The sequence below is a fragment of the Macrobrachium rosenbergii genome, chromosome 45, assembly GCF_040412425.1.
Source record: "Macrobrachium rosenbergii isolate ZJJX-2024 chromosome 45, ASM4041242v1, whole genome shotgun sequence".
Taxonomy (NCBI): domain Eukaryota; kingdom Metazoa; phylum Arthropoda; class Malacostraca; order Decapoda; family Palaemonidae; genus Macrobrachium; species Macrobrachium rosenbergii.
In genome coordinates this window covers 33,892,144-33,912,855 of record NC_089785.1, presented here as the reverse complement: position 1 = coordinate 33,912,855, position 20,712 = coordinate 33,892,144, and the positions used below count along the sequence as shown (strand labels likewise).

General features: G+C 42.6%; 1 protein-coding gene across 9 annotated transcripts in view; it reads left to right on the top strand.

Annotated features, from left to right (window-relative positions):
- Cc2d2a (Coiled-coil and C2 domain containing 2A) overlaps positions 1 to 20,712 on the top strand; it is a 102,808-nt gene that overhangs the window by 39,140 nt on the left and 42,956 nt on the right. For 6 of the 9 annotated variants that reach the window (XR_010850526.1, XM_067089032.1, XM_067089033.1 and 3 more), the window contains exons 10-17: positions 1,251 to 1,403; positions 4,255 to 4,422; positions 4,519 to 4,761; positions 5,109 to 5,285; positions 6,120 to 6,215; positions 11,485 to 11,685; positions 11,877 to 12,082; positions 14,552 to 14,718. Coding sequence is in view for 7 of the 9 variants with exons in the window: in XM_067089032.1 (XP_066945133.1) it covers positions 1,251 to 1,403; positions 4,255 to 4,422; positions 4,519 to 4,761; positions 5,109 to 5,285; positions 6,120 to 6,215; positions 11,485 to 11,685; positions 11,877 to 12,082; positions 14,552 to 14,718 (1,411 nt within the window). In the remaining 2 variants the exon portion in view is untranslated. The remainder of the gene's footprint in view (positions 1 to 1,250; positions 1,404 to 4,254; positions 4,423 to 4,518; positions 4,762 to 5,108; positions 5,286 to 6,119; positions 6,216 to 11,484; positions 11,686 to 11,876; positions 12,083 to 14,551; positions 14,719 to 20,712) is intronic. The other 3 variants (XR_010850527.1, XM_067089029.1, XM_067089031.1) reach the window with 1 other exon arrangement.

Genomic DNA, 20,712 nt, shown 5'->3' with positions numbered 1-20,712 from the left:
GAGTTTGAAACAGGAAGGTTATACAAGGAATGCTGTCAAAAATTTTGTCTATGTCCAAAAAGCAACCTCGCATTTTATTTTCACTGTTGGTAAGTGCAACGAAATGAGAGCTCATTTCACATGAAGTGATGAGAAATCTTTTGATGTTTTCCTTACAATAGATAGTCTCACATCTTATTTGTTAGGGGGATTTAGAATCTAGACAGTCATATTCATGCTTGAAAGTTGATGGTTTAAGTGTACCTCCTTGAGAGAGATTTTGTCAGGTTAAAATTGTAACTTAGTATCGTATTAACACAAAACTAGTGTTTTCATACCAACCCTCCAATCTTATCTTTGCTCACATATGAGGTGCTGCATGTCAGAGGGGCCTAGCCCTCAAATGTGGCAATATTGAGTTAGTGGTGGGAAGATATAGAAAAGACATGTCATTTTCATGTGGGGACAAGTTTCAAACGAAAATCACCCTTAATCCCCCCAAACTTATGTTTCGAAGTCACGTAATAAAAATTCATTCCTTTGCAAATGGAAAGCTTTAAAACTTAATATCTCAAAACTGTTTTTGCACATAGGCCCCTCTGATGTGCAGCACCTCATGTGTGGTCTTAAATGTTCACAGATTGAGTCTGTTGTCTAACAGACAGAGGATATAAGGCAGTCTAACATTGGATGCACTAACTGGCTCCCCAGATATCACATACCTTGTTTAGTTTTGAGATAAGAGTGTGAGATTCACTGGAATGGGATTTGGGAATTCACTGTAAGATTGATGGATTTTTACAAAAAAAAAAAAACTAGTTTTTGTGGTATACAAACTCAGGTTATTTCATAAATGGGGGTCACCTTAAGCTACCTAACAATGACAAAAATGGTAATCATCCCACGTCAACCCAGCTTCAGACATGAGTCAAAGATGGGGCAGTAAGATTCTTGGCTTAGTACAGATGTTTTTATATGAGACAAGTCCCAACATTTTGGTGTATGGTTTTCCCAATTGCAATACAGTTTAATCTTTCTCTAAGCATGGATCTAATTATTATGAAGGATCAGCTATAGTACTCTTTATTCATCAGTAGAATTTGTTTAATAAAAAGCTAGTTTTTCCACACTGACCACTTTTGTATCATAATATTTTTTACATTATGGATTCCATCCAAATGCTTTGTAAAACTAGTATTTAACAATTCACAAAAATAGCGTATTCTGTAATTTTTAGGTTTTAAAGAGATACAATATTTTACTGTCTACAGAGAGAGGCTAAGAAGCGTCAGCAGAGGAGGAAGGAGATGGGCGTAGGGGAGGAACTGGAGGATTCTGCCCTCCATGCTGCTCAGGATGAAGTGTTACTGGCTACTCCGGACGAAGAGAAGCCATTCCCGCCAGAACCAATAGATAAACGCAAGGCAAGTATCATCAGCTTGATGAACTGCTGTTAAGTATTGTAATGAACCGATATATCTTTTGTATAGCTTTCTTTACTGTGGTGGTACCTTTTTCGGCCTGCCCTCTCTGACACACATGAGAGGGTGGTACAGTATAGGTACTTTTTGGAACCTGTATGACCCCTGGCTGTTGTAGTCGTGCCCTTTACATTTTGTCCATTTCCTCCAAATTCTTCAAGAACACCTTGCTTCAGTTTCCTGCTAAAGTACAAACTAACGCTTCGAGGTGAGCCCTTTGAAATTGAAGAAATGGGACCCAGGTGTAGGTTAAAATTATTTTTATGAAAGTAATACAAGAAAAAATGTGCATCAAGTAATTCCTTTTGTGTATGATTTTTATGCAAAACCCATTAATCATGATTAGTCTTATTCTTCGTGAAACTGACCAAGTGATTACGACTTGAGTTTAAAGTCCTACCTAGCATGTCAACACATTTCAGCCTTCTGTGTAGTTCCAGTGGTGTCTGACTTGTGTTATGCTTTCCTGGACCTACACACAGATCTTTCCCATTTAGGGTGTTGTTTCATCCTTTTCTTTCCTATGTACTTTTTCATATCCATGTATTTTGAAGTCACTCACATGCGCACATTTTTACCCTCTTAGAGGTGTCATAAGGGTTTACAGTATAGATTATTTGCTACCGTGCCTTTTACTTTTGGTTAGCAACTTCTTGTCGCTGACACATCACTGAGTGCCCACAGTTTCCAGCTCTTAGGAAGGTTTTGCAAAGGTTTGTTACTCCCTGTCTTGTTTTCTAATGGTGGCCATCAAGGGGTGCTTTGGATTTCTTGGTGATCTCAGGGGATTGGGGCCACATGGTTTCATTTTCTCTTTTGGACTGAAGAAGAGACCTATACTTGCTTGTTCCATTCCCCCAGCTCTAGGTAGCATTTCATCATCACTTTGCCAAATCAGGCTTTAACTGTAACAGGCCCTTTGCCTGGGTCTGCATACTGCTACTCAGGATGTCACAGGACCTTTGTTGCCTGTGTTCTTGCCTTGTTCTTTGGAACTGTGTCTACTTAGGTATTGGTTCGTTCATGCTGATCTTGGCTTCTAAGGTTACATGGGAGAGGTATTTAATGTTTTTATCTGTATCTGTATTGGCCTTTGATTCTACATTGCTACATGGTAAAGTTTGGCCTGACATGCCCTCAATGTCTAAGGTTGGCCAGTCTTTTTTGGGGAAGGGACCAGTCATCCCCAGGATCTTTCTGGAGTTTGCTCCAACACCTTCCTATGGTGATGAATGAAAATACACAAAAAATCTTGGTTACCGCAAGGTTATCTGTGAACCTAAGTGCTTTATACTAAAGCAAAATAAAGGTACAGGCAGTCCTTGCTTACTGGTGGCATTGGTTAACAGTGTTTCACTGATATGGCGCTTGGCTAGCGACGTTGTTAACCAGTTTTTCGGCTCTAGTAAACGACTTTCAGCGCTGGTAAGCAGTTTATCGGCGTCAGTAAGCGGTTTATTGGTGTCAGTAAGTGGTTTATCGGTGTCGGGAAGTGGTTTATCTGCACTGATAATGGGTAATAGCGCCGTTAAGTGGTTTATTGGCGCCATTAAATGGTTTATTGGCGCTATTATTGCCGATTTTCAGTTATCAGCTCTGATGGGAATGGAACCCCCACTGTAAACTGGGGACTGCCTGTACTGAACTTGAACTGTGATCACTTACCAAACTGAAATTATAATTGCCAAGTTAGTTAGCTCAGAGAGGCAGCTCACAGATGATTCATCTCCTCTTATCCCTTGGTAGTTGTGGCTCAAGTAGTCCCCAACTTAGCTAATCCAACAGCTTCGTAACTTGATCTTTCTTTATCCATTATGATTTACTCTCAGCTTTTGATCTCAGGATTTACTGATTATGGATAAGGCCTAACTTGTTACTTTAATCACCCTTTGAGCAACCCTGTAATTGTAGGGCTCTGATAATCTGTGACCTTCCCTGATGGGTCTGAAACACAATATGGACATATCATCTGTGTTTTTACAATTCATAAAGCTCTTAGGAGAGGTTTCCTTGCACTCATTGTTTCTGCCTCTGACACAAATTCTTGTATGTCTTGAAAAATTGGGTTCTGACTCTTGAAGTAATTGCTGTACTACTTTACAATGGCCCTGCAGGTCTTATTTGATTGCCCGGCGGTGCTAGTAGTTCTGGTCTTCCCAACAAAATTGCAGTTCAGGCTTGTTGTAAGGGGTTTGTTGTGAAATAAATTAATTTTCAAAACCCAAATGATTTTTTTAATATAAACCTGTTAATATAAGACTTTTCTTTTCCAACCCCAATTTTTTGCTGCTTAGGATGCAGGCAATCCATAGATTGAGTCTCCTTACTGCTTGAGACCTCAGTATCCACCCTTTGTACGCACAGTGCTTTGCATCTGAACATTCAGACACTTGAATGTTGGCCAATATAGTTTACAGATTTTTAAGTAAAATATTTTTTAAGACCATATTGCTCCAAGTTCCAGCCTTAGATAAAAAAAGTCGGGTTTCAGTTTATTTATCAGTTCTACAGTCACTTAAGAAATACACCTTATAGAAAGAGCTAATCACCTAAAAGTTTTGCATTGCTCCATTATAGTAGTCAGTAAAGCATAATTACTGCAATGTAGTTTAATGAGGCTAAAATGTAAACATATTTACTGGCGCATAACTTCACTTTGTATAGAGTTGGTCAAGTGGTTGTAAATTAAACATGTTTTGTAGGTGAAAGTTAATAGTTGACTGTGGCAAGGACATAACTGCATAAGATAGGTAATTTTGCTGATCATCTAACCATTTTATTCAACATTTCACAGATAGAACTGGAAGTTCTGGACGTTTTTTCACGTACAAGGAAACCTCCTGGGGAGCCTAACATCCTGCTGGAACTATCAGAATCAACTCCAATAACCAAAGACAGCAATTGTCCCGATGGAGAAAAGCGCCGTCGACAGATGGTGTCAAAAACTCGTTTATCTGTCAAGGTAACGTTGGATAAATGATACAGGGTGTAAAACTTTCCCAAAACTTATTATGACCTGACGTTAAAAATATGAATTTCCTCGTTTTCTTTTTTTCAGGTGTTGATTAACAGAAAGCTGGTGACCCAGACACCTTTGATAACAATTGGCAATGATTTCACTCTCCATGTCAATCAGTCATACCGTATGGGGCTGTCGTCGTTCCCTCAGAGCTTATCCTTGGAAATCGTGGAAGGATCTGGTCTTAGGGAAAGTCAGGTTGCAGTGGTTTCCCTTCCTATACCAAGCAAATCCAGCTTTTGCAACGATCAGTTTTCAACAATTGATTTTCTTGGCAACCAGGTAACACAGCTTTTTATTTTCATACAGAACTGAAGGCAGCAATTTTAAACAGACTGAAACATTTTTATGCTTTTTTTAAATGGAATTAATTTGAAAGTAAATCGGCCATCACCCTACTTATGAACGAGTTACATTCCAGATGGCAGTTCATAGATGGTTACTTTTATAAGAGTACTTTATTAATACAAATGATGCATAAAATTTGAACTTACGTGTGGCAGAGGGGAGCACTTTGAACACAATTTTAATTTGCATTTCCATTTATTCGTATCTGTGAGTGTTCGTAAGTAGGGTGGTGTCTGTGCCGTTTCTGTACATCAGCGGTAATTGTTATTTACTACTTACAGCAAGTCAGTTGTAGCCATACGGGGACTGGGTGTGGTCAGCTGAATTCAGAGTATGGGTCATCTTTTACTAAGGGTTCAGTCTGGTACCATTTGAGCTGGAACAGTGACGATGAAGCTGATACAGTACATGCCACAAGTCAGTCTTTGCAGCCAGTTGAACCTCCTCCAGCTTCAGTGGTGTGTCTGAGAATTGCATTTGTATATAAACATTTGTTTACATATAAAGTATACAGTACTGTATATAGAATCTATGGGTCACTTTTTGCCATATACATATGTAATTGTAATAAACACAATGCCTTCTTAACTTCTTGAATTTTTCTCACTTTTCGGATAACCTTGTCACTACAAAACCATGTATGTATTTTCCTAAGGGTAACCCTTGCCTAGAGCGTCTGTAAGAAGGTATTTGTTGTTATGTGTTATCTGCTGAGAATTTTCTAGTAACTGAATATCTTTCACGTTACATTTTCACATCACTAAGGAAGGTTTCTGAATGATTAGGTTTATGGTGAGATTTGTCTTTATAAGCACACAACTTTTAACCTTCAGTCAAACTAGCTGCTTAGAAATTCTAGTTACCGCTTCCCTGTAAAAAGCTCCTGAATAAGTTCACCCCTTGTTTTTCCGACCCTTTCCTTGATATTACAGTATTCATTTCTTACCCCCAACCACAACCTAACCGCGACCCGAGCCTTAGGTCAATATCTTGCGTCACTCTCTTGGTGGTATTAATTGGGGAAAGTTTCCCAAAGTCCCACTTATGTTCACTTTCATCTTAGCAGGCTGTGTATAAGATATTTAATTTAGCTCTCAATTGTCATTTTTTATTTTTGAAAATTGGTTAAAATGACATCAGGAGACAAAGATATCTACACTTCTCTTATAGGTTATTCATTCTGTCATCAAGTAGTATGCATTCACAACTGCAAAATTTCAAGATTTTCGTGCTAAACATTGTTTTTGAATCTTCCCTCTGTTGTTTCTTCTCTCATCTCTACCATTTTACAGGGAACTGACCTCAAAAAGACTCAAAGTAGAGAAGAAGATTACAGTCACATTGATCCCAATGACCCAGGAAACTGTGAACTTCTAGCCCACTTACAGGTATTGTTACTTATTGAAATTGTGCAAAATACAGTAAACCACCCGTATTCGCAGTCTCACTACTCACAGACTCACCTATTCACGGATTTCTCTGTGGAACGTATATACACATTATTCGCAGAAAATTTGCCCATTTGCGGTATTTTTCACGGAGAAATATTCATGAATTACTGTATTTTCATATCTTTTTCATGACTAAGTGAACTTTTTGTGATAAAACTATTAAAATACTCAGGTATAAGCATTTTTAGAGGTTTTTTGTGTTTAAACTATCAAAATAGGCAGTACTAAGTGTTTTTAGACGGGTTTTAAGTACTCGCGGATTTGAGCTACTCGTGGGGGTTGTGGTACGCATCCCCCACGAATATGGTGGGCTTACTGTATTGGTTTTATCCATTACTGTTCCTTATTTTTAATTTTGGGTTATTTAAGAATTAATTACAGTGATCTGTTTAGTTTTGATGTGTATTTTCTATGGTAGTTGTGTTAAGTACAGAATGTCATTGTTTTTTCATTGGCAGGAGTATTCATGTGATATTTCTCCCTTATTCCATGAATTAATATTTGCGTCATCACCAACCCTATTATAATGCCCATTCACATACCACAGAATTGTCCCAGATACTACAGTCCCACTTATGAAAAAAGAAAGACATCGGCAGTTGTCTGAAATACTGTACGTATGTGTGGCCGAATTCTAGTCACGTGTAGCCACAGTTGCTGTCCTGGGCATCTGCAGTAGTGTTCCCTATTATTGCAAAATCCCGTAGACATTTTGCCAATTGTGATTTTTTTAATATTGCCTATACTCATTTCACATTTTATTTTAAGCAGTTTGTTTCTTTCACACCTTCATGAGGTGATGGTAAATTTTTCCTTCATTTGCTGTTGGCTTAGTGGATAAAACAACTGCATTGGATTGTGTTCCTTCCATAGTTTACCAAGAAATTTATCTAAGTATTGGTTTTCCTATTTCTTCAAAGAGAAGATCAGCTAATACTTTTATGCTTAAAGGTTTGGTAAGTTTTAGTCATTTTGTTCGTCAGCTGCAGTTGTTGGGCACCCCTAGGCGAATCTATTCATGACCAGCCTCTGTCAAGAGCTTCTAACATTTTTTTTTTTCACCCTTGTAAATCAAGCAACCCAGGAGATGGATCCTCTTTGCATCCCAAGTTTGCAAATCCTGTGATACTTTGACAGTCCTCCTTGGAAAACTCCCACCCACACATCTGCAGATTCTGAGGGATCTGGGAATGCTGCACCGTCGCCTGGAAGCTTTCCACCATAGCCTTAGAGACAGAAGCTTTTTAGTAGCGACAGACAAAGTATCACCAAGCTGTGCAAAAGATTTCCCCTTTACCTGCACCAGGGAAAGTAGGCTGTGTTTGCAGTCGGTTAAATTAAAGAAGTATTGCCTACCATCAATCCACTTTAACTGACTTATATTTGTAATGAAAGCTGCAGGGAAGTTGATGACAGTCTTAAGATCTTAAAAGTTTTTGTTTTCTCAGATCTTAAACTGTGTTTACTTGACTTTCATTTTTGGGTGGAATTTAGGTCTCTATGCCAGGTTTGCTGGAGGAATTGAGCCGGTTACTCAGCAGTCTGGGAGGCAAGTTCCTCAGGATAACCTAAAGCCTCAAACCTCTAAGTGAGGCCCTTTAATTGTCCTAAGAATTCTTTCTAAACCTCTATTTGAGCCCTAGATCAGATATTTCTTGTCTAGGGGATGTACCAAGAAACAGGACATATTAAGGACCTATGTGGAATGACCAATAGTAAAGCAGCACACCACAAGATCAGAGTCCTTTCAGTTTCTCAGATTTAAATATGATGTTTATGTTGATGCAGTTGTATGTGTATGGCATGTATATGTAAGGTGCCAAACATTGTTAACAAGCTGTAATCTCTGGGATGAGACACACAGGTGGATAGACCTCTTCAGAATGGGTCCAGTGATAACTGTAAGACAAAAGTTCCCTGCATTGCTAGAGGTTTCTTGCTCTGTACATTCATCTTCGTCGACTTAAACATCTCTTTCATCCACTAATACATTCTTTACAAGGTAGACTGTGGAGTTAACTGCCTGTGTGTCACATGTAATGGAGAAGTGCTACCCCTTGCGACATTAGTCCCTCCCATGGGTACCCTGTCGAAGTATGAGTCTTCCAACCCATGGCATTCCCTAATGAGTCTGAAGTGGAAGGTGGACATAGTGATTTAAGGTATACAGAGTAACTTCTGTATATGAGATTTATGTATCACAACCACTACTCCCTTTACCATATGTCTTTGAGAGAGACAAGATCTGATGATTTAGATCAGTCCAAGGAACTGTCATGCAGATTGAGCAAGACTCAGTGAGCCAGTTCTAGAGTTTTCAGGACTTTGATGCTTCCCAATTAAACAGAAGTTTAAGATGAAAAGTAATTATTAAAAAAGTTCATTTTTACAAATGCATTACTTTTAAATGCTAATTCCTCGCTCCCAACCCAATTTTTTTTCAAATGACAAGAATAATTGAGAGTTGTGACTGCCTAGACCAGTGTTTCTCAACCGGTGCGCCCAGGCGCACTGGTGCGCCTTGGAAGGTAGCCAGGTGCGCCCTAAGATAACAAAAGATTTAATTTATGTAATATGTTTTTTTTTTTTTTTTTAAACTTTGATTTTTATATATTTTAGAGACATCAAGTACGTGGTTTCTAAGTCTGAGTCAAGTCTTCGCCACTTGACATTTTGAACTGGAAAGTAAATTCCTTAATGGCTTTATCTTCAAGAAGCAATGGATAATCCTTTTCCTTTCTTTGGGGATTTTAATCGGTCATTACTCACCTCTCTCTCTCTCTCGAAAAAAAAAATAGATACTGTCTATAATTCCATCTCCTGCTAATCTCCTTTTGAAATGTTAGCCACAAATGACAGCCGGTAAAGGCCAATGACTTCACCATATGATAAATGAAAAGGACAAAGTTGGAATCAAAGTCTTCTGCGATTGTGGTCAGTCTGAGGAGGTACCCATGTGCTCCTACATTACTTTTCAAAGTTCTCGTTCAAGACACTCGCTGAATTATAATTGTTTTTTTACATATTCAAAAAAAATAAACTACCCATACAATGAATAGATATTTAAACAAGAAACGTACCATTGAAGAACTTGATTCTAATAATGAAACTATTTCGAGTGACATGAAGAGTCCAGCCAAGAAAAATAAGAGCAGACCCATTTGTAAGCACGACAGATGTTGTTCAAGTTATGGCTTCCTTCACGTGGGCTGGAGATGACAATCAGCCTCGGCCCTTGTGTTTGGTTTGTGGAAGCAAAATGTCAAACGAGACGATGCTTCATAGTAAATGAAGCAAGCATTTTCAAGCATCACATTGCAATCTTCAAGGAAAAGATTTACCTAAGTTATTTCAAAAGATGACTTGATCAACGCTTTCAAAAGGAGAGCAACGGTGTCTGAGAAAGCTCAAATTGCTTCTTAGGAAATATTGGAATTGATAGCCGTAAAAATGAAGTCACATACTCTCGTTGAATCTATTATTTTGCCCGCTTGTAAGAAGATGGTGAAGACTATTTCAGGAGACAATGTAGAGAAACAGATAAGTAAAATTCCACCATCAAATGATAGTGTTCAGATGCACATTCTAACAGTATTGAAGAAAATGTTTGCTGTAATAAACTTCAGGGTTCATACTGTGCACTCCAAGTTGATGAACCAACCGAAATAGCCAACAAAGCGCAGTTGCTTGCCTTTATTCGCTTTATTGAAGGGGAAACTATAGTAAATCAGTATCTTTGTTGCAAAGAACTGCTTACCACTACTACAGGTGAAGATATGTTTCATAATTGAAATCATTCTTTTGAGAAATGGAATTTATCCTGGAAGTCGTTTGCCGGGGTTTGTACTGATGGAGCTCCATTAATGACTGGTTCTATTGAAGGTCTTCCATGGTTTGTAAAGCAACACCATATCAAAACTATAACATCTCATTGTTTCTTGCATAGAGGCCCCTGATGGCAACAACACTTAGTACTAAATTGAAAGAAGCTTTTGATTAAGACCAAGTTGTTGAAATGGTAAAAGCTCGATATTTGAGCTTCTTCGTGAAAAACATGGATTCACAACACACGCTTACTTTTGCACACATAAGTTAGATGGCTATCAAGAGGTAAAGTACTCTGAACTTCGTCAAGGACTGTTGGCATCTTTTGAGAAAGAAGGAAAAGTAAATTTTGTTAACTTCTGAAATGTGAGTTTTAGACTTAAAAAATGAGATATCTGACCGAAATGTTTCAACAACTGAATAGTGAGAACATGTCCATGCAAAGTGGAAATGAAAACCTTCTCTCATCTACCGACAAAATTCAAACATTCCAGAAATAACCAGCAGTTTGGAAAAGAAAAGCTAGATTAGACTGTTGGAAATTATTCCTTTGGTTCAAGAAGGCCATTCAGACAATTTACTTCCTTTAATAGGGGATCATTCAGCAATTCTGGAAGGTGATCTGAACCGAGCAATACGATTGGACTCGCAAACTTTTCTTTGCCATTTCAACTGATAACGCTGGCTTTTTGTTAGCAGAAGAGAAGGAGCTGGCTACCATATCTACTGATCGTGGCTTAAAGATCAAGGAGAAGGTGGTGCCCATCGGTCAGTTCTGGATTTCAATCAAAGAAGAATATCCTTCAGTAGCTAGGAAAGCTTTGACTTTTACTGCAGTTGTCCACATCGTCTCTCTGTGAACAAGGATTTTCTCTACCAACATTAAATGTAAAAATAGATCAAATACTAAATCCATTGATGAAGAGATGAAAGTATGTTTATCACATATAAGGCCAAGATTCAGAAAATTGCGAAATCTCATCAAGCACGTTTCACATTCAGATACGTAAATGAAAAATATCTTAAAAATAAATGGTTATTTCAGGTACGTCTTTATCATTTTCTTGTAGTCAAATTTCATGACTAATTTTTCCATATTAAAATCAAAGATGCGCCCCCAAAGTTTTGGTTTTTCATAGGTGCACCCTCAGGTAAAAAGGGTTGAGAAACACTGTCCTAGACTCTGGGATCCACTCATGCATGACTGCCTTTCCCTAGTTGTAAGAGGGACTGAATTTTGTGGCATATGAAAGGGCTAATTGTAAGTACAGGATTTGTATGAAGAATTATTATTGCTTTCAAAAACTTTCAGTTTTTATCCGTCATTTAATGATTATATTCATCAGAATACTTTAATGAAAAAAATAATAATTTTTGTAAGCAGAAATCTTCTGGTGGAATGGTGAAATCAGGCAATTACTTTGAGCTGGAAAGCTGTGAGGGAGATTTTTATTCTGACATAGAGCTGGATACAAATGTCCGCTTTAGAGTTCTTCAGTTGCGAGACAAAGAGGAACCTGCTTTCAAGAATCTTCGCCTTGTCCCTCCACATGAATCTCAGATCCTTCGTAAGAGCTTAGAGGTAATTCAATGTGCTTTCTTTCTGCTGTCCTAGATAGATGTTTAAATGATTATCCTTTGGCATTGCAATGAATAGTTTTGTATCTACAAAGTGAGTGTGTTAAGATAACATAGATGCAAAATCTCTGATTTTGAATGCATCCTGCACTTGCTGGTTTGACCATTGAAAAATCGTGACTTTACTTTTGGAAGGCATACGAAGAACAGAGCATTGTGGGAAGTGGGCCAGTAGAATCAGCAGTGCCAGAATCCCACTTATGGGGCATTGATCGCCGCTGGGAGAATGTGGAAAAGCTGCTAGCATCTCTGCGAAGACACATGCAACAGCGGTACATGCAGGCCAATCTGGCATTCAAGCTGGAGGACTTAGTTCAGGAGGAAAGAATACCAGACATTGGGTAAGTAGTTTTGTACCAAAAAGTTTCTGATTAGCTTATTTGTTTCTTCTTTTGTCTTTATTTTTGCTTTTAACTTTACTTTTTATCTGCCGCCTATTACTTTTTATCTGCCCCTTTGTCTTTTCAAGGCTAGCTTTCTGGTCCTTAAACTTCACCTTGCCTTAATTTTTACCTTCCCTTCATTTGTATGTCATAAAGAACAAATCCTTTGAACAAGCCTTACAAGAGTGTAAAAATGAGACTGGTTTCATTAAACAGGTTTTCAATAAGAATATCTAATATTCACAGGTCCTACTTTCATTTTTGTTTGTAAGTTGTCTTGACGTAGATTAGAAGCAAATTCATACATGATCTTTGCTGACATTTCCTGAATTCAGGTGTATCATTTTATTTTCTATTCCTTTATTTATTTGTTTATCATCTTTTCCCATGATGTCTGTCTCTCTCTGAAGGCTGATTTCCCTTTGGAACCTTGGAACCCTCTTGGGTTTGTAGTCTGTTCACTCCATCCATAAAGGTTTTGAGGTGAAGATTTAAAGAAAGAAAAAAGAAGTTATTTTCTGAAAACAGTCATGGATACCAAATCAGTTACAAAAAAATATTTATCCTCATGATATGTGAAAAGATCAGTGTAATGTTGATCCAATCAGAATAATTTCATAGATATAAGTAAATGGTCTTCATCTCTACTTCAGAGTCCCCATAGGGGGTCATTGCTGTCAACCCCTTTCATTCCTTTTACTGTACCTGCATTTCATATTCTCTCTTTCATCTCACTTTCCACCCTCTCCTAACAATTGTTTCATGGTGCAATTGTGAGGTTTTCTTCCTGTTACACCTTTAAAACCTTTTTACTCCCAATTTTCTTTTCGGTGTTAAATGACCTCGTAGGGCCCAGCATGTGGCCCTTAGCCTAAATTTGTTATTGCATTCCATTCTAATTCAAAGTAAACATGAAGCTGCCAGAATAATGAGAGTGGCAGTTCATTTTTTCAATTATGGTAATCTTTTCAACCATTATTTAATACTGATCAGAGAGTTTGATTTTGTTGCCATTATGTTCTAAGGATGAAGTGAGATGAGATGAGAGAAAGTGTGTGTTGGCTCTTTGCTACCTTGTCTCTTCATTATGAATATGCAATCAGAACACTGCCAAGTTTTCATTCAGTAATGAATATCCTTTTCGTCTGTTTGAGGAGTGATTTGTTTCATTTGTAGCCTATGTAAAGAAAGTTCATTTTCAAGGATGTGTGTCAGGGACAAATTTGTTGACTTCTTGATCAAGCAAATGTTTTGTTTCTTTTCTTTAAGAAAGAATTTTTAGCTATAATTTTCTTAGTACAATGAATACACACACACACACACACACAGTAGAACCCCGATCTTCGACCGTACCAGAACTCAACAAAATCGGATTTTGAAGCAAAATGTCGAGTAAATTTTGCGTCGGATCTCGAACAACAAACCGGAATCCGACCCGACACGATCCAACCCGACGACGAATCATATGATGCTTGTAAACAAAAGTGTTTCGGTCACGCCGCCGCTAGTTGGCGTTGTTGGTGGCGTCCTTCCCACGCACATTTAAAAGCACTTAAAGCCCACTCACGCTGCTGCTGCTGTTTGAAAAAGAGGTACACGCTTGTACAGGTATATTATTAGTTTTTTTTTTTTTGTCTTCCGCACATCATTATTCTTCGAATCATGGATCCCAAGCCAGCCACAGCTGATAAGCAGAAGAGGAAGACGGTGAGGACAACTGTAGAACTGGAGAAGGAGGTTATTGAAAAATATGAAAGGTGCTAGGTTATTGTCTGTCGTTGGGATTTTCTTTCCATTCCAGACCCATGACAGTACTTATGGAAGTTCCCATTGTCTTGAGATTCTTTTATTTTAACTCTTCTCATGAAATCTCGCCTATGGGCCTACTATGCCAGTTCCCCATCCTGGGTTTAGGGATCGACTTCAGACACCTCATCATCCTAGGTCATCTGCATCATCCTCCCTTCTAAGCAGCAATTAAGGTTATATTATGATAAATAGATTGTATTAACAGTGTTTTTACATTACTCTCTTACAAACTTAGGTTATATTATGATAAATAGATTGTATTAACAGTGTTTTTACATTACTCTCATACAAACTTATTCCTCACAACTGCCATTCCCCTTCCTCCTTCCCTGCTCTCTCAGATGGAATCTGACACAGCTGAATGAGAACTGGTAGCTTCCTGCTGGGATGCTTTGTGCACCTGTATGTATTGTGCACAGAATAAGGCTATGTCATGATGAATATGTTTGTTTAAAAACTTGTTTATTGTTAAAATATGGTCCTTACAGCCATTGTTAAATTATGGAATTTCATATTATATCTTTGGAGCTGTCAGTACAGTCATTTTTTTTTCAAAAGTTTGCTGTTGACATAGTGTTTACATCTTAAACATTCTTGCATATTATTGGTCTTTTCCAGAACAATTGGAACTTCTTTACTATCAATTTTCAAAGCCCGACGGCCACTAAGACCTGAAAGGAAGAAGAGGGACCAGGTGCGAGGGACTGCACTAGGAGACCAGAATGTCCGCCTCATTGTGCACATTGCACAGGCATTCCATGTTCCCATTCGACATGAATCTGCAGGTATGTAAATTTTTTTTGTAGAAGAACTACTGATATATATTAATAATAAGAATCTTAATATGGATATGATTGTTATGCTTCTTGAAACTTTCTTGGTCCCACTTTTCATGAAAATCTCAAGCTGTGCATGTAGTAATCTCAACCTTACATTGTCCACTATTTTACCGTATCAAGAAACTTGCCATCACCAAAATTTTGTTTTGGTCCTGTTTGTAAGAATGACAGAAATTCTTTTCCATTCTGCTTTCCCCAAAATCCTAAGTAATTGTTTTCCTCGTTTTATTTTCCATTAGTTTAGCAGCTTAGTTTTGAAATTATTAATCAGGGTTAATATTTGTATATTAATGACTTTAGGGTTGCTCTAATATATTACATTTTAAAAGTCTAAGGGTTGCTGTGATACATTTTAAAAGTGAGCTAAGAAGGTTACAAACTTGACACTCTGTAGGCCTTGTGGGCTTTGGAAACCAAACCTTGATTGGTGTTTGGAGACAACACGGATACATGATTGTTCTGAAAACCAGCAGATGATATTCTCAGAATTTATATTTGAGAATACAGTGTAATGCACTATACATGAAAGAAGACTTGTTCCAACACGATATACAAGCCGTCGGTCGTTTACATTAGGAATTACTCTTAGCGTAAGCTGGAAATGGCCATTGAACTTTCGAACAAGGTGGTTAGGCAGTTAACTACTGTCCGGGAGGCGGGAGTACCGCCTGGCCAGTTGTAAACATTCTAATGTGCTTTCGGCCACTGTAGCCTGCGGAGGTGTGTTTCTCGCTCTCTGCTTGACTGCCTCTGAGCTTTTTTCCCGGTAGGAACTTTCTGCTTGGCTTTTGTAATGAATGTTGATAAGTCCCTTAAGCCCTCCTTCCCCCAGCATGTGTCCTGGGGTGGGAGGCAAGAAATGTAATTCATTTAGATCTAGCGTTGACACGAACCCACACACCCTCTGCCCCACCTGCAGGGGACGTGTGGCTTCGCCCTGTGCTGAGTGTTGCTCCTGGTCTGCTGAGCAGTGGGCGAAGTTTGAGGGGAGGAGACGATACCGTAGGAAGCCCGCCAAGGCGTCGTCCGAGGAAAACACACCCCCAACAACTCCGTGGTGGCTGATCCGCCAGGATCGTTTTTCCCTCCTGGCAAGCTTCCCCTTCTTGCTGCCTCTCCCTCGGGTGAGGACTCCCCCTCCCCTTACTCATTCGTCTCATCGGATGTGGAAGGCAGTGAGGGAGCAGACGTTCAGGACATCCTCTCTGGGGCCTCTCCTCACTCCGGGGGCGAATTTTTTTCCCCCGGAGCGAGTAGAGGCTTCCCTTTTTGATCCGACTCTGTCCTCTTTTGGTAAGCTGCATCCCCTGCCACTGCCTCCTGGGTTCCTGGCCCCATTATCCTTACCTGACCCCTCACACATGGTGACTTCACCAGTACCATACCTGTCGATGCCTGCTCCTGTTGCCGACCCACGCTCGTTCCTGACCATGGTTCCGGCTCCTCGCTTCTCTGACACTCGAACTGGCCTGGCTTCCCATGTGCCATCAGTGTCTCTGTCTTCTGGCTTTCCTGGCTCCCGCGCTGCTGTACCTGCCCCGGTAGCTGCTGGCCCGAGCACCGTCTCTGCTACCCGGGTTGCGCCTGTTCCCCTGGCTCCCCTGGTTGCTCCCGTGCCTTCTGCTGCTCCTTCCTGGGTGGGGGACCTGACTGCCATCCTGAGGAAGATGACAAAGGAGAAGTCGAAGAAGAGATTGAGGAAGGTGTCGTCATCTTCGTCTTCATCTTCGCCGTCATCGTTGTCTGCTACCTCTTCCTCTTCTTCTTCCGAGGCTCGCCAGCCAAAGAAGAAGAAGAAGCCTGCCTGCCTGCCCCTCCCCCCCAAGAAGTCTCGCACCGAGGCCTCTAAAGGACTGTCTCCTTCCACAGGGAAGGCAGTGGGATCTATCGTTGGCTCTTCCCGGTTTACGGACCAGGGAACTGATGCATTGACCCCCAGGTCAATTGTATAGGGAGCCGAGGGCATGCAAACAGCGGTTTGCACTTCCCCCGCTGCACCTAAGAAGCCTGCTTCCAAGGCCAGTGGGACCTTGTCAGACACTTGCTCACGAGTTGCTCCGAGTACCCGGGTCTCTAAGAAGACCTGAGTACCCCGGTCGGGTATGGGAGAAACCTCTCTCTGCACCGACTCGGGCCCGGGACAGGAGAAAGAGCCCGGGAATGCAGGTGCTCAGACTCTTCCTGCAGGTGCTTCTTCGAGTACCAAGCCAGGTTCCTGGGAAGGTGCACCGGTCTCTCAGGTCTGGGCACCTGGGGAGGTGGAGAAGAGGTCCCCTACTCAGTCTTCCCGAGAGGTTTTGGCCTCGAAGAAGACTGGGGCGCGTCCAGAGGACAGCGCAAGTTCACGCCAGCCAGCTGCGCACTCGACTCCTCCCAGTCCCCGGCCACATTCACGTGGCCAGCCTGGCTCGGGGGAGCCGAGTGCGCGGCTTGACTTACGTGATACACTCCACTCTCCTTAGGAGAATGCTTCACCCAAGCGAAAGCATTCTCTTCGACCCGGTTTGACATCACCACCGCAGGTTGGTGACCGCTCCCGGTACGCTGCTCCTGTCGGCTCTGCCAGCAAGACCTATGGGAGCACCTGATCCTCCTTGCCTGTTCCCTCTACCTCTTGGGCTCCTCCCTGGGGCACGAGTGGGACAGGAAGAACTCCAGCGAGTTGTCTCCCCAGAGTTCTACTTTGGTGGTGTACATGCCTGACTAGGTCCTCGGTTCGGCCGGGTCGTACACCCGCATGGTGCAGGAAGGATCACGGGGGTCTGCTGAGGTTCTCCCTCCTGCATGGAGAGTAGATCGGAAGGACCGCAACCTGAAAGGAATCGAGGGCCTTCTTCCCCAGGACGCGGACACCCCCGAGATACAGAGGACTTTTCCGGAGGTAACTGCGCTGATTTGTCAGCACAATGACCTCGGGGAAGGGACCACGGCCTCGTCTGTGGATCGTCAGTCGCGCCTGGTGGCTGCCGTGGTCCATGCTTGCCAATGGGGTACTCGATCAGGTGAATGGTCTTGTGCCTGGGCAGGACAATTCACTTCGATCGAACCACTCGGACAAGCTACTTCCCCCTCCTCTGCCTCGTCAGAAGCATTTATACATGCCGTTGGAGAGGTCATTGCCATCTAAGCAGGTTGACCCGGACCTGGTTGGATCCGGGTCTCTTGTTGCAGCAGCTTGCCGCAGAGAGTATCTCCCTCTCTCAGCAAGAGGCTGCAACCCTGGAAGCCACCACCATGGCGGCTTTCCAGGCAGTCTCCTGGCTGGATCTGTGGTCCTTCACAGTATCCCAAGTGGCTGCTTCCTCGGGCGCTATCGTACCCGGGGAAGACTGCTTTGGGAGACTATGCCAGTCTGGAGGTAGAGCTATCGCCTACCTCGCCCACCAGATGGCAAACCTGTGGGCTAACCTGGTCCTGAAGCGAAGGGAAACCGTTCTTTGCCTTCTTCTTCCTCTGGAAATGGTGGATTTTCCCGCCCCTTTCAGTCTGCTTTCCAATCGGGAAAAGGGGGCAAGGGGAAGAAGAAGGGGAAACGCTAGGGGGGCGTTTCCCCCCAAATGCTGCCGAAGGGTGGGGGGTGCCTGTCGAGTCATTGGGCAACATGGCAGCGACACTGGGCTGAGACTTGGATAGTGGATGTCCTTCAGGAGGGATATCTACTACCCTTCAAGTCTTGGCCACCCCTCACCTACATCCTGGTCTGTCTCCACACCTACGTCCAAGGAACACTGAAGGACTCCGCACTACAGCAAGAAGTGCAAGCCATGCTGAGCAAGGAAACGACGCTTTCCGTGCCCACTTCCATCAGGGAGAACGACTTCATGCTTACAGTGGACTTGAAGGATGTGCATTTCCAAATACCCATTCATCCATCCTCTCGAAAGTACCTCCGCTTTATCCTCAGAGAGATGGTCTTCCAATTCAGACCACTCTGCTTCAGGCTCTCAACTGCTCCCCAGGTGTTCACGAGAGTCTTCTCTCTCGTGTCAGCTTGGGCCCATTCGCACAGGATACATCTACTGATGTATCTCAACGACTGGCTCGTCCTGGCGAGCTCCTGCTCGCAGTTACTACAGGACAGGGATCGGCTCCTCAAGTTTTGCTGCGATCTTGGGATCATGGTGAATCTTGAGAAGTCAAATCTCACCCCCAAGCAGAGGATAAGGTACCTTGGCATGCTGATAGACATGGTAGTAGCGAAAGTCTTTCCCTCAGACTCTCGTATCAGCAGGTTCAGCAGGAAGGAACAGCCAGCCTGGCAATGGCAAGTCGTCATCGGTCACCTGTCGTCGCTGGAGAAGCTGGTACCTCATGGGCGTCTGCACCTGCGGTCTCTACAATGGAGACTAAAGGAGTATTGGTCCCAGTCCTGAGAACCCCAGTCCTTTCTCATCCCTCTTTCCGAGGAGGTGAGAGAGGACCTTCGCAGGTGGATGGACGACAGGAACCTCTTGCTAGGAGTATCCCTGCATACTCCCCCTCCAGACATGTTTTCAGACGCATCGAATGAGGGATGGGGCGCACACCTGGAGAGTTGCTGACTTTGGGAGTTTGGCACTGAGACGACAAGCACCTTCACATCAACATCCTGGAACTCAAGGCAGCCTTCCTGGCTCTCCAAGAGTTCCGGGATCGAGTGATGGGACACTCCGTGGTACTGATGAGCGACAATACCACGGTAGTGGCATAATATGTCAACAAGCAGGGGCGTCTAGTATCCCTCCCGCTCCACCAGTTGACGATGCAGGCGCACGAGTGGGCCATGGCTCACTCAGTAGATCTGTCAGCTAGGTACATTCTAGGCAAGAGGAATGTCATGGCAGACAAGCTCATGGTCCCTTCACTCGGAAGTCCCGGAAAGGCTGTTCGACCTGTGGTGGCATCCAGTCATCGATCTGTCCACCACCCAGCACAACAGAAAACTCCAAGCCTTCTGCCCTTTCATGCCGGACCCATGGGCCACTGCGGAGGACGTGTTCCAGCACCCGTGGTGCAACTTCAACGTCTACGCCTTTCCTCCGTTCTGTCTGATTCGCAGAGTGATCACCCAAGCGATGATCACTCCGAATCTGAGAATGATTTTGGTGGCACCAAAATGGCCGCAGACCATTTGGTATCTCAACCTGCTAGCTCTCCTCTCCGAGGCGCAGAGAGAGATCCCCCCCCCCCGGGCCCAACCTGCTGTGTCAGCCCCACGTAAAGTGGTACCACCAGGCAGTGCAGTCCCTGTCTTTACGGCTGGAGGTTATCCACCATCTTCTGCGAGTGAGAGGCTTTTCACGTCGTGCAGCAAAGGAGATGGCAGGGTACCTCAGACGAACCTCCTCAGTGGTATACCAGGGGAAGTGGTCCGTTTTCTGTGGTTGGTGTCATGGACGGAGTATCTCTCCGGTCAGAGCTACTGTTCAGCAAGTCGTGGACTTCCTCGTCTTCCTTCGCCGAGAGAAGCTTCTCTCTGTTTCAGCTGTAAAAGGCTACCACACTGCACTCAGCCTAGTCTTGCAGCTGAAAGAAGTAGACATCTCCTCCTAACTTCGAGACCTCCCTACTGATGAGAAGCTTTGAAAGGTCTTGCCCACCCAGGGATCTCAGGCTGCCTACGTGGGATGTGACTATTTCTAAGGAGCCTGACTTGTGCACTGTATGGGTCTTTACAAGAGTCGTTAGACAGGGATCTGACCCTCAAGACCGTCTTCTTGCTGACCCTGGCATCGGCAAAGAGAGTTGGCGAACTTCACAGACTTTCCTTTGAAGTTGAACACTCGAGGGGATGGGGATCGGTTACGCTCGATTTCGTCTTGGATTTTGTGGCGAAGACTCAGAATCCTTCAGTCCCTGACACACAGTTCGAGTCCTTCACGACCCCCTCCCTAGAGGACTTAGTAGGTAATGAACCAGACGAGATGCTACTGTTCCCTGTTAGAGTGCTGCGGCGCTATC